Raw genomic sequence first — 13,191 nt, 5'->3', positions numbered from 1 at the left:
TATCCCTGGAATCTCTGTCTCAGTAATGTCTCCGTTGCTTTTCTTGTCACTGTAACAAAGCATCTTCCAGAAACAGCTCGAGGGGCAAAGCCTTGTCCTGGCTCACAGTTCAGGAGAGACAGTCCCTTGTGGGAGAGAAGGCATGGAGGCTGAACCTGCTTGCTCTGTGGCTGAGGGAGCTGATGGCCCAGCACAGCTTTACACATCTCAGAGGTTCAGAAAACGGAGAGAGTTCAGACCAGAAATAAGAAGAGCGATGAGCTTAAAGGCCTGCCCCTAGCAACCTGCCTCCTCCAGCTAGGCCAGCCTCCTGAAGGTTCCACAACCTCACTATTACTAGAGACCTAGTAATGAAACACATGAGCCTGGAGGACTATTTCACATCTAAATCATAAACAAGAAGGTTTGGTATAGGATTCAAGATTGCATTTCTGGCCACTTCCTAAGCAGCCATCAGTGATAAGACCTGAACCTGTAAACTAAAGTAACCCTTTTCCTCCCATGTTGCTTTTGGTGACTGTATTTATCAAATAATAGAAAACAAACTAGGGCAGAAATTGATACAAGGGTGTGGCCCAGGCAGGGGTGTGGCCTAGGCAGGGTGTGGTCTATACAGGTGATCAGCCTAAACCGAGGGTAGGGTCTGATTAGAGGTGAGGTCCAGGCAGGGTGTGTTCTAAATCTGGGAAGGGACCCAGTTAACTATGGAATCTAGGTATGAGTGAGATTTAGGGAGGAGCTGAGTTTTGGCCTGGCAGAAGCTAGTGGATAAATAACCTACTGGATAACCCGTTGTGGGTGTACCCAGATGAAACACGGCTGCTTAAATCTGTGCATATGCCCATGATAGTCACGGTAAGAAGTACTTTAAACATAACCTGAGCAGTAGATCAGCATTGCCCTGAGGAGCCTCTGGGCCCAGCACAGTGTTCACTCATTCTCCTGTACTCAGCTCCGTCTGCCCTGCTGCTTTGTGTGAGTCCTAACCCACACACTTCCTAGGTCACATGTGACAGTTTATCTCAGTTTATCACTGAGAGCCCTGGGCCACAGTCTGCCCTGCTGCCTTAGAGTTGGTAAGTAGCTGTGCTCTAACCACAGCATGGCTTTCCAGCCAGCATTGCTTGTTACTTAGGTAAGGAAGCTCTACAGCCTACAGACTTAAAATGTGAACTCTGGCTTCCAACAATAGCTAAACGTAGGCTATGGGTTGGGATTTTCCACGCTTGATGGTTAAGCCAATTCTCAAAACGTCTGGATTCTGGGATCAGGGATGCTCAGCCTCCTGGCTGGACTGTCTGTTAGTTTGGCTGAGGCTACTTCTTGTACTTTTGTCTCTGACACATCTCTGGTCTTCTTTTAGGGCCAGAAGGAGCTCTTTTTGAACACTCAGTGGAGACACCCCTTGTCAGAGCTGACCCATTTCAAGACCTTAGGTAAGAATTTACTCAATACAAACAAACGTTCTCATAGCAAACAATGAGTTGTGCCTGCAGACAGACGCTCACAATGTGCCCACCTCACTCCTACTGCATTGGTCGTCTTTACTTTCAGGGCTTCCTGCATATAACTATCTGATTAGTGCCTATTAGAACCCATGGCAAGTCCAAAGTCTTGTTGGATCTGAACTTCGATGTGGTTTCATGCTCTTCCTCTCTTGTCCCCACTGCCTCTGTTCAGGGTCCAGAGGACAGTAGGAATCTGCTCCTCAGACTCCTGTCAGAGGAACACTGCTCGGCGGACACTGTTTTAAATACTTGGTTGCTTCTGCATCTGCCATGGTTATGATGGCTGCACGCAGGGCCCTACAGGGCTAGGGCTGGGCCTGGACATCCTCATCTCCCTCACATGCCTCCCAGATGTGAGCGTTTACTACCCCTTCCCACCCCAGGCTTTTGAACAAATTCTTCCCTCTGAGGGGGTCCCTTCTGTCTGCTGTCCATCCCTACTCAACCTTAAAAAAAAATCCAAAGCCTCACAGAAGAGTACAGTGTCCCACATAGATCTGGAAATTTGAAATAATCATTTTTGAAATGTTAATTCCAATGGTAGGTGCATGCCTGGGTGTGTAAGTATATACGGGTGTCTCTGTGTGTGCACATACATACATACACGCATATACACATATATTACTAAGGAAATGATGTTATAAAAGCAACTACAGGATAAATTCATATTTGCAAAATTTTAGAAAGCTTTAGTATGTATGGTAAAATGCACATCATCTACAATTTACCCATTGAGCCATGTTTAGTGGGTAGTTTAGTGGCATTACGTCATCCCAGCTGGTTTTGAACCATGGCCGTAGTCCATCTCCAGAGCTGTCTTCTCTTTGAACTGAGATTCCAGCCCCTTAAACAGTTCTTCACCCCCCTCTCCCCACCCCAGCCCTGGAATCCACAACACTCCTTTCCTTCAGTGGACTTGACTATTCTATGCACTTCATGTGAGAGGAACATACAGTGTTTCTCCTTTTGGGATGGCCCTCAGCCATTGATGTATTTGTGTGTGATGACTGAGTAGTTTTGTACATAAGCTTGATCTTACAGAGTAGATCTGCCATTCTAGGCTCCTAGATCCACTGTTAATTCTGCTAATATATTTTTGTGTCAAAGGCCAAATAATATTTTTAAATAAATGATCTATCATAGTAAGAATGTAGACCACCCTCCCCCGATTTATGTATCTGGGCAGTTGCTCCCCAGCTGGTGGCACGGTTTGGGGGAGGTTTAAAGCCTTCAGGAGGTGGGAGATGCTTATAAGTCATGGGTAGGGCTATGTGGGCTATAACCAGGTTCTTGACCTGCCCGGATGTGAGCAAACCATTGCAAGCTCCAGCATCACAGAGTGCTGGCCTCCATGCTGACCCCACCATGAGGGGCTGCACTGCCCCAAACCACGAGCCAAAACAAAGCCTTCCTCTTTTAAGTTGCTTCTCCTAAGTATTTTATCAGGGAGTAACAGAAAATCGAAACCACCACATGAGGTCACTGTGGTAGCAACCTGACCATGGGGTTGGAGCCCTTTGGCACCAGTTAGTAAATATGGAAGAGAAATGTTTCTACAAGCTAATGATGCCCTAAAATGCTGTACACAGAGTTTAGTGAGTGATTCTGTTGGGTGTTCAGAACTACCCAGAACACTATAGAAATGGAGACAGTAAATATGAGGTTTTAGACAGGCTCAGGGATTCTATCAGAGGCCATTTGTGTTATGTTCTGATAAAGTATCTGACTGCATTCTTCACTGTACATGGATAATCCTACTTCCTTAGCCAGACTAACCTTTCAATACTAGCTCAGCATTTTATCCATCTAGAGACATTTGTAACAAAAATCAATAATGATGATTATTGGACTATAATAATGTTCATTAATTTTAGAAAGGGCTATAAGATCAATGCTGAAGAATTATATCACCAAGGATGAGGAATATTTTCTTCAGGCATAAGATTATTTAACATCTTGTAAAACTAATTATTAAAAACATCTTGAAGTAAGATAGAAACTTTAGAGATTTGCTTTAAAGTGAATGAAACCATTTTAAAAGCTATGTCTCAGAATTAGAGATACACCTGTTGGCTAACTGACTCAGTTTGTTTCTGTTTCTGTGATAAAAATATCCCAACAAAAGCAACTTTAGGAAGAAAAGGTTTATTTAGCTCACAGTTCTAGGTCACAGTCCATCATTTCGAGAAAGTCAAGGTGTCTCTGTCTATCTGTGTATCTCGTGCCTTTTCAGCTCATTTTGACCTATTTTGTTCTATTCAGTTTGTTTTGTTATTATTCTTTAGTTGCCCTTTTTTCCTAGTGAGTGAGTGAGTGAGGGTGTGTGGATTCCAATGGCAGGAAGGTGGGGGTATTCCTGGAAGACTTGGGAGGGAACCATAATCAGAATCTATTGTATAACAATCTATTTTCAATAAAAGAAAAGGAAGAAAACAAAATATAATGAGTTTAACTGTGACATTTAACATCTTTTAGTCCCCAGCTGCTGGCAGCTGGGAGGGAGATACTCAGCTTCACCCTGACACAGCGGCCCACCTAGAAGGCACCAGGACAGGGGGATCACATGGAGCTGTGATGTTATTTTAATTTGCATTTCTCTATGAGTGTTGCCTTAGTTTCTTGTCTTGTTTCTGTGATCAATTATCCTGACAAAATCAAGAAAAGGGTTATTTCAGCTCCTAGTCTGGGAAGTCAGGACCACAGGATCTTGAAGCAGTTGGTCTGATTACACTGACCCACACTTAGGACGTGGAGAAGGATGGATGCCTACGCCCAGCTAACTTAAGCCTTTCTGTACAACCTTGGCCCCAACCCAGGTATCTTAGGGTTGGCATTGCTGTGAAGAGACGCTATGACCAAGGCAACTCTTATAAAGGAAGACATTTAGTTGGGTCTGGCTGACAGGTTCAGAGGTTCAGTCCATTATCAGCATGGCAGGAAGTATGACATTGGCGCAGGCAGACCTGGTAGTAGAGGAGCTGAGAGTTCTAAATCTTGAGCTGAAGGCAGCCAGGGGAAGACTCCTCTGCAGGCAGCTAGGAGTCTCTTCTGCATTCGGTGGAGCTTGAGCATACCAGCCTCAAAGCCCACCCCACAGTGACACACTTCCTCCAACAAGGCCACACCCATTCCAACAAGGCCACACCCACTCCAAGGCAACACCTACTCCAACAAGGCCACACCTCCTAATAATGCCACTTCCTGGGCCAAGCATATTTAAACCACCATACCAGGGAATGGTTGTGACTAGTAAGTAGGTCTCGCCTCCTCAGTTAGGTTAAATCAGGATAAGCCCACAGGCATGCTCAGAGTCCTACCTCCCACATGATTGTGGATCTCAGGTTGTCAGTTGAGACCAGCCATCACAGGAATAGTCATGGGTTAATGGGTGAATTCAGCCGTACTTACTGTTCTTGCTGTAATGGCTGATACTCCATCAGCCACCCTGTGTTTCATTTGCTCTGCTGGTCCTTTCTCCTCTTTCTCACCTTTGTTGGGTGAGCGGCCTTTCCTGGTCTCCCACCCATATTTCTTCCCATGATTTTACTTCTAGCGATTGTGCTGGGTATTTTCATATGCGTGAAGAAAATTAGTTTCTAACCAAGTTTAAGTCAACACACTTCTTCACAAATATAAAAATCTACACGGCCCCTTCCATCCAAGCTTCCATTTTGCTTCAATGTTGCTTTTACATTTTTCTCCTTTATTGTGTCCTTGGAAATATTTATTTAATTTTACCAACATGCTTAGTTGGCTTATTTTTTTAAATAGGGTCTTCCTATGTAGCCCAGGCTGACCTCAAACTCATGATCTTCCTGCTTCAGCCTCCAAAATGCTGACACACCTGCCTGTTTTGTGGATTTTTCTTTTTAGGTTTATTTCTATTTTATGTACATGAGCGTTTGACCTGCATGTTTGTCTCCGAGCCACAGGCATGCAGTTCTGGATCCCCTAGAACTTCAGATACAGAGAACCGTGAGCCGCCATGTAGGTGCTGGAAATTGAACCTGGTCCTCTGGAAGAGCAGCCTGTGCTCTTAACCATTGAACCATTTATCCAGTCCCCATTTTGTTGATTTTTGCAAAGTACCTTTCCCTCCTCTATGGCTTTAAGTTCCAAATGTAAAGACACCTTCATTTTTTTTTTCTCATTTCAGGTTAGAATCTCCAACTCGGAGTCTAAGCATGGATGCCCCAAGGGGGGTTCACGTTAAAGCTCACGCTGGGAAATTGGAGGCCCTCTCTCAGATGGACATCATCTTGCAGAGTAGTGAAGGAGTGGTGAGTTCTACGATGGGGCTCCTATTGCACTCTGATGAGGCATCTGCGTGCGACCCCACTAGGATGTCAGTGTGCTGATCTTCCGCTGATTTGTAGTGAGTGAGCCATGATGAAAGGCATAGCACGGACAATGTGGTGAGGGAGAAGGCTGTGCAAGGTTACATTCCTTCCCTAGTGGGCTCACTCTCCTACACTGGCATCTGCATTACCAAGACACTCCTCATTCTCACTTGTGAAAAAGCACCACAGACAACATCAATTTTCCATTTCCTAGTGAGTCGGTGTTTCACAGCATGGGCATCACAGGGGTCATCTGCAGATGACAGCTGTCCTCTGTTGTTGCCAGGAGCACTGTGTTTGCTTGCACAGAATTTAGTGCAAAATAAAATGAAGTAGGAAAAATGAATTTCTTTCAAAGGTCAACTATAGTAAGGTTTAAATCCAGAATATCTGTTGTAGTATAATAGATATACCCTACACCATGATTTGCAGAACTTTATTAATAGGAGTCGAAAGCTTGACTTCAGTCAGTGGGAAACCAGACATTCCAGGCTGTCTACAATAAATCCACAGGCTGCAGTATTAATGCTGGTTGCCTTTGTGCAGTGCAAGTGCACACTGCACAGATCAGGACCTTGTTTCTCTGTTCAAATAAGGCAATGGTTCACAAAGCCTTTTTAAGCCGCTCCATCACAATGTCATTTTGGAGTCTGGATGTAGCTATGTACACTTATGCTCCTGTTCCCTGTGTGTAACTTTAATTTTTTCAAATCCTATTTTTAATGATTAAATGCTTTAACTTCCTTTTTAGCCCAGCACCCACCAGAGGTGGTGGGAAAGAAAGGACATGGGGGAAGTGAACCTGTTTAGAAAGGTTTTTTGGAGCAACTTCCATCTGTGTTGTCTGCAGTTCAGTTCACAGGTTAGCAGGCAGTGGCAGGTCGATCCCTCGCAAACACTAGCAGCCCAGTTCAGTAGTCAGGATAGCAAACACGAATCAGCAGCAGTGACACGATCTGGCAGAGACAGCCAGGCTTCAGCCTCAGCTTAAGTCAGCAGGAGGGACCAGGGGGAACACCAGGAGAAGTTCTTGGCTGTTCCTTTTTCAGGGAAGTGAAGATCAGCAAAGACATGAGACCCACAAGCGTTGCACAGCTGGTTGTACCAGCAAGCCAAGCTCTGTCTCTGCCCCTCTGTCGTGTCCTATTTATACCCTGCAAGCATCATGAATCCTCCCACGTGCCTTGCCTCACTCAGCACGTCTGGCCTCAGCACGTGCATTCAATCAGCCAGAGTCCCAGAGTCCTAACAAATGCAGCTCAGCTACGAAATGTAAGGCAGACTGATACACATGTGTTGTTAGTAAAGACTCCTTCATCACATGTCCTTTCATGTGTGTGTGTGTGTTTAAAGCAGAACATCCTCCCTCCTGTGTCTGCTTCAGTGAAGTGTTCCTTCACGAGTCTGCCTTAGCCTTTCACCTGTGTCCATCTCAGGAAATGTTCCTTCACGTGTTTGCCCCAGCAAAACACCGACCAACAAAACTGACTCTCCAAAGAGCCCTTAAGTTGCCACTTCACCTGTGTGTGTGTGTGTGTGTGTGTGTGTGTGTGTGTGTGTGTGGTGTTGTCCTATGTCACCAGCACAGTGGAAGTGCATGGTTACCCGCTCCCTCCTCAGCTATGCCCCAGGCTTGCACCAGGGACAGTTAGCAGAGACTACTGCAAAGCCCAATGCTGGGAGAGCAGGGCCCAGGGAAGTTGCAAATCGGGAAGCCTGGGCCCCTGTGGTTTATCAGTCCTATGCTGTAAATATATATGTGAGTTCTGGAAGGTTTGCTGGCTCTCTGTGGCCGTCTCCTCATTAAACCAATGGGGGAAATGTTTGCTCAATCATGCTTTGTGGACTTGAGACACTAGCATAATATTTTGAATTGACTTTCACTTAACATAAATAGGACAATGTAGTTAGGATGGACTGTGATGTATTAAAGGTCATGAGGAGTCACTTCAGGTGACAGAATCCAGGCAAGGACAGCTGACAGGGAAGACATGAACATCAACTACAAACTGAAACTTGAGGAACTTATATGATCTGGAGAGAACTTATATGATGATCTCGGAAGATCAAAGAGGGAGATCAAGGGTTGTGTGATCTTATTGTGGAGACACAGTATTATCACACAGTGCATGAAGCTTCAGTTTTTAAATGGCCGTATTTCCATCTGTTTAACCATGCAGTGTTTTTGCATGCAGCCCACAGTGGGACCTATAATCCCAGTTGCCATCCCCCATGACTAGGAGCTGAACTAAGGGAGGATAGAGAAGTCTGGACTCCTGCCTAACACGGGGAGCAGCAAAACACAGTGGGCTGTCAGCAGAGGAAAAGAAACAGGTGGACACAATTAATCTACTAACCTATGAGCCACAAGACAGGAGAGGCAGGGATGCCGAGTTAACAGCCTACCAGGGAAAAGCAAGCACTCAAAGATCCATCCCCTGGCCCTGCACGGGGCCCACTGGGTTGCCTCTGCCCTGGCCAAGGCCACACAGAGTAAGCTGTCTATCCAGCAGCAATGCTGACAGCTCATTAAGAGATGGGATTTAGGGTTGAAAGCTAAAGGAATGAGAGAGAGAGAGAGAGAGAGAGAGAGAGAGAGAGAGAGAGAGAGAGAGAGAGAGAGAGAGAGCTAAGCTGTGAACAATGAAGACACTGTGCCAACCTACAAAGTACCCATTTCTTTTCAACCAGTGCATCCTGGGAGGAAGAGGATGTCTGCTCAAGGACACTGTTCTCAAATCCTTAGCAGAATGGCTTCTGCTAGGAAAGAGGCCCATCAGTGGCTCTTTGCTAACGTTCCTATTTAACCAAACCTGATGCTTGCTTTAGTCTTCAGGTCTAGTCCATTCAGCACTTAAGAGAAGACAGAAGTGTTTCAAATAATATTAAGAGTTTACTGTAAATACTGTAAAACAATGGGTCAGTTTTCCCAGCTAGGGGTAAAAGAAAGTATGGCCTCTCTCCACACGGGAGAAGGATGCTCAGCCTGACCTGCACAAAGAATAGAATTCCCCATTAAAGGACATTCTGATAGGATGCGAGCACAGGCAGGTACCCAGCTCAGCCATTCTGATAAAATGCGAGCACAGGCAGGTACCCAGCTCAGCCATTCTGATAGGATGCGAGCACAGACAGATACCCAGCTTGGCCATTCTGATAGGATGCGAGCACAGACAGATACCCAGCTTGGCCATTCTGATAGGATGCGAGCACAGGCAGGTACCCAGCTCAGAACCCAGCTGGTTTTCGATGGCAGGAAACTACCTTTCTTGGAATATGCTGGGAATATGAATTTCCCTTGGTGCGGTTCATTCCTCCTTCCTCACCGGTCACTTTCTCCCAAACAGCTGGTGCTCGATGCTGAAACTGTGGGTTTGACCAAGTTGAAGCAGGGGACACAGGGTCCTGCTGGCAGCTCTAATGGATTCTATGAGATCTGTGCGTGTCCTGATGGGAAGCTGTACCTGTCTATGGCTGGTGAAGTCACCACCTGCGAGGAACACAGCCACGTCTGTCTTTGACCACTGCCTCTTTGGCAGCACACCTACGATGTCTTGGTGAGACGACAGCTGTGGCCTCAGCCTTCACGTCCAGCAGCTGGATTGGAGCTGAAGGGCTCATTGCTAAAACACTTAGAAGCATGCCAGGGGAACATGCCTATGGAACTGTTGGGCCAACACTACCTGGCTTCAGAACGACACAAAAGAAACACCAGGATCATATTCACTGTATTCATCTTTCAGCCTCTCTCCAGATCTCTCAAGCTGAATTGCCACCCAGAAACAATTTATAGCACTCAATGGCAGACATCTATCTCCTCCCAAACATGGCTGTCTGGCTGATTCTAAAATGCCCTAACTGTGTACACCCTTTCCTTTAGATTAAACCTCAAGTGCTCCCTTCACATGAGTGCAATGTGTCAGATTTCACCAAGAGATCTCCAAGATTTGTAGGTAATTTGAGGTTAATATGATTTTCAGTATGTAATTAAGGAAAGAAATTACACAAATTTAGTCATACTTTTTATATACATACTTATGAGCAATAAAAATGACACTTTTTCTGGACCAAGGTGTAAAAAGGGTCTTACTTTCTTTGGTGCTCACAACTCTTTGGGTAGGTATTAATTTTCCTCAAATTCTTGGTGACAAAGACTCAGGCTAGCCAGTCATGAGGCCCAAGGTCCCAGGTAACTACTGAGATTAACTTGAAATGTGACCCTAAATCGGTCTGATCATTTTCCCTTGGAGAGAGCTCTGCAGCCAAAACACCAACTACAGCAGCTGAATGCATAGATACCTGGTGCTAATTAGACATCTTTAGCTGGTGCCCCAGGGCCTTCATCTCCCAGCATCTTAGGAAGCGCCGAGCCTCTGCCTGGCAGGCCTAGTGCTGGCTTCCACATACAGGGAAGAAGGGGTGAAGCTGTTTGGAACCAGCCATGCAACTTCTACAAACACGAGAGGCTGGGTGCAACTGCAGAGAGGCAGCTATGCATGCAGTGTGTGGATGCGTGCAGTGTGTGGACAGCAAGCCAGTAAGCAGCACTCCTCCATGGCCTCTGCTTCAGTCCTTACCTCCATGTTCCTGCCTTGAGTTCCTGCCCTGATTTCCCTTCACAACAGATTGTGTCGGGGACATGTAAGCTAAAATAAACTCTTTCCTCCCTGGGTTGCTTTTGATCATGGTGTTTCATCACAGCATTAGAAACTGTGAGACAGAAATTGGTAGAGAGAGTGGGCTATTTCTATGACAGACCAGACTGTGTGACTAGGGATCTTTCCAGGATTTTGGAACTTTGGGCTAGAAAAGCCACTGAGTGCTCAAAGCTTAGTGCACTCTTGTGGGGACTTAGAAGATGAAGCTGAGAGCTCACAGTTGATGGAAGTTTGAATTGTAAAGTTTCAGAAGGACCTTTGAATCCTTCAAAAACACATGATCAGGTCTGGCTATATGATTTTGAATTAAGAAGTGCTAAAGTAAAAACCCTACTTTGCTGGGAAAATCAATACTAGTCATCGGAGGCTGAAGAATCAGCTGTGATTAAGAAAGGGCCAGTATCACTGAGGCAAAATGTCCCAAAGTGCCTTGCACCACTCTGGACCTCAGCTTCCCTGTGTGTTGACACTGAGGAAACAGTCCATAGATTTTATTTCAGTTATGCTGGCTTAATTAGTTTTTAAATCAAGTTCCGCACATCGAGGCTGTAATCCAGAGGGGTCAGACTGTATCTTGTGCTGGCTGATGAACTTGGTAATGTGTAAGAGTCTCCCATCCCAGGTCTCTGCTCCAAACCACGAAGGGGTCATGGAGAACAGCTGAGGCTGGGTGCCATGAGAGGCCAGGAGAGGCTGTTGGCGAAGAAGACACAGCCTCAGTTGCAGTAGAAGCCCCAGTATTAAAGGACTCATACAGGCATCATGTGGCAGGGTCAGGGTTCCTGAACAGAACCCATCCAAAGTTTCTAGTGAAGGTGCCATCCAGATGCAGCAGAGACCCCAGCATTTTGGAGGTGCCAGTACCACGAGACAACCACCAAGGACAGCTGTATCTGTGGAGTGAAGCTAGCCTGAGTCTAGAAGATAAGTCCCATGTGCTGTGGATGGTAGAGCCAGGGAAGAAGGCTGCACTGATACTGGTTTTATAGCTCAGGGAAAACAGCAAACTGGAGGCTCCACCTCCCACAGCAGCCTGTAGAATGGACACTGGAGGTCTGAATGAAAATGGACCCCACAGGCTCATATATTTTAATTCTTGGTATCGGGAGGTGGCAATACTTGAGAGGGATTGGGGATATGGCCTTGTTGGAGGAAGTGTGTTATGGCTGTTTTATCTTTACTGTAAACACTACCTGGTTCCTGTCAGTCCTTTGAAGCCATTCCTCTGTTTTGTGTCAGATATTTCAATGTATATTGCCTGCAGTGACACCTTACTCCATTGTTTTCTGTATTATATAAGACTGGTGTTTGCTTTGTGAAAAAATTACATTCAGATTTAGCACTCCCTTGGATCTGTATCCGTTTGTCATTTCTCGCCAACTCCATGCCCACCTGTCTGGAACCTTGATTCCACACGTATTGAGAGAGGCCAACTGAACCTGGTCCATAGCAAGGATGGAATGCCCTCACCATATCCTCAGACTTAACACAGGGGACACCTTCAGTGTACTCAGGGGGACTGTTTGATGGCTAACCTTGGTTGTCAACTCAATTACATTTGGAAGGCTCTAATGACCAAACAGCTGGGCACACCTGTGGGGGATTTTTATTGGATTATTGAGGTAGAAGATCCATCCTAAATCCAGGCCACATCTTCTGGTGGCAGCCCACATAAAAGGACACAGAAAAAAGCTTGTGCTTTTTGTCTGGTGACCCTCACACACTTACTGGACCACTCATCTATCCTGACCCACTCCTTTGTTGGTGTGAACTCCAATGTGGACTACAAACTGGCAGCTCTCTCGGACTTCTCTGGACTCTAGCATCAGATTGGGACTGCTAAGACACCCAGTCTCATGGACTGAACAAATATTGGGTCACTGGCTGTCTTAGTTAGGGTTTTACTGTTGTGAACAGACACTATGACCAAGGCAAGTCTTATAAAAAAAACATTTAATTGGGGCTAGCTTACAGGTTCAGAGGTTCAGTCCATTATCATCAAGGTGGGAGCGTGGCAGCATCCAGGCTGTCATGGCGCAGGCAGAGCTGGGAGTTCTATGTCTTCATCCAAAGGCTGCTAGTGGAAGACTGACTTCCAGGCAACTGGGGTTAGAGTCTTAAGCCCACACCCACAGTGACACACCTACTCCAACCAGCTCACACCTATTCCAACAAGGCCACACCTCCAAATGGTGCCACTCCCTAGTCCAAGATATACAAGCCATCACACTGGCTTTTCTATCACTAGGCAGCCATTGTTAGGCTACTTAACCCACAGCTTATAAACCACTCTGATAAAATCTCTTGCTAATATATAGATATATATTAGTTCATTCTATCAGTTCTGTCTCTTGGAGAACCTTAATACAGTTTTTTTTTTAAGTACATGAAGTATAACACCTTAAGTCATACCTACTAAGACAAATGGGCAACACATTCAGGAACCAAAGCACTGAGAAATTCCCTTTGCAGAATGTGTCTCAGCTTCTACTCAGTAGTTGGGCCAGTGAATTCTATACTTTTGTGCAGTTCCCAGGCAATGCCAGGCAGTGAATCTCCTCACATACATGCTACTGGTTCTGACTGATGCATGGTAACTGAAACCTACTGTCTTAGTCAGGGTTTGTATTTCTGCACAAAAACATCATGACCAAGAAGCAAGTTGAGGAGGAAAGGGTTTATTCA

The 13,191-nt window shown here is 45.6% G+C and overlaps 1 protein-coding gene across 2 annotated transcripts in view; it reads left to right on the top strand.

Annotated features, from left to right (window-relative positions):
• The window catches only part of Sgcg (sarcoglycan gamma), a 53,695-nt gene extending 41,848 nt beyond the window's left edge, over positions 1-11,847 (top strand). For both annotated transcript variants that reach the window (XM_021181532.3, XM_029468850.2), the window contains 3 exons: positions 1,364-1,436; positions 5,665-5,788; positions 9,196-11,847. In XM_021181532.3, the coding sequence (XP_021037191.1) occupies positions 1,364-1,436; positions 5,665-5,788; positions 9,196-9,369 (371 nt within the window). In that variant the 3' untranslated portion in view covers positions 9,370-11,847. The remainder of the gene's footprint in view (positions 1-1,363; positions 1,437-5,664; positions 5,789-9,195) is intronic.
• The last annotated feature ends 1,344 nt before the right edge of the window (positions 11,848-13,191 follow it).

This window comes from Mus caroli, unplaced genomic scaffold, assembly GCF_978045245.1.
Source record: "Mus caroli unplaced genomic scaffold, Mus_caroli_1 scaffold_12, whole genome shotgun sequence".
Lineage (NCBI taxonomy): Eukaryota > Metazoa > Chordata > Mammalia > Rodentia > Muridae > Mus > Mus caroli.
The sequence above is the reverse complement of the archived record's forward strand: the minus strand, read 5'-3'. Positions and strand labels throughout refer to the sequence as shown.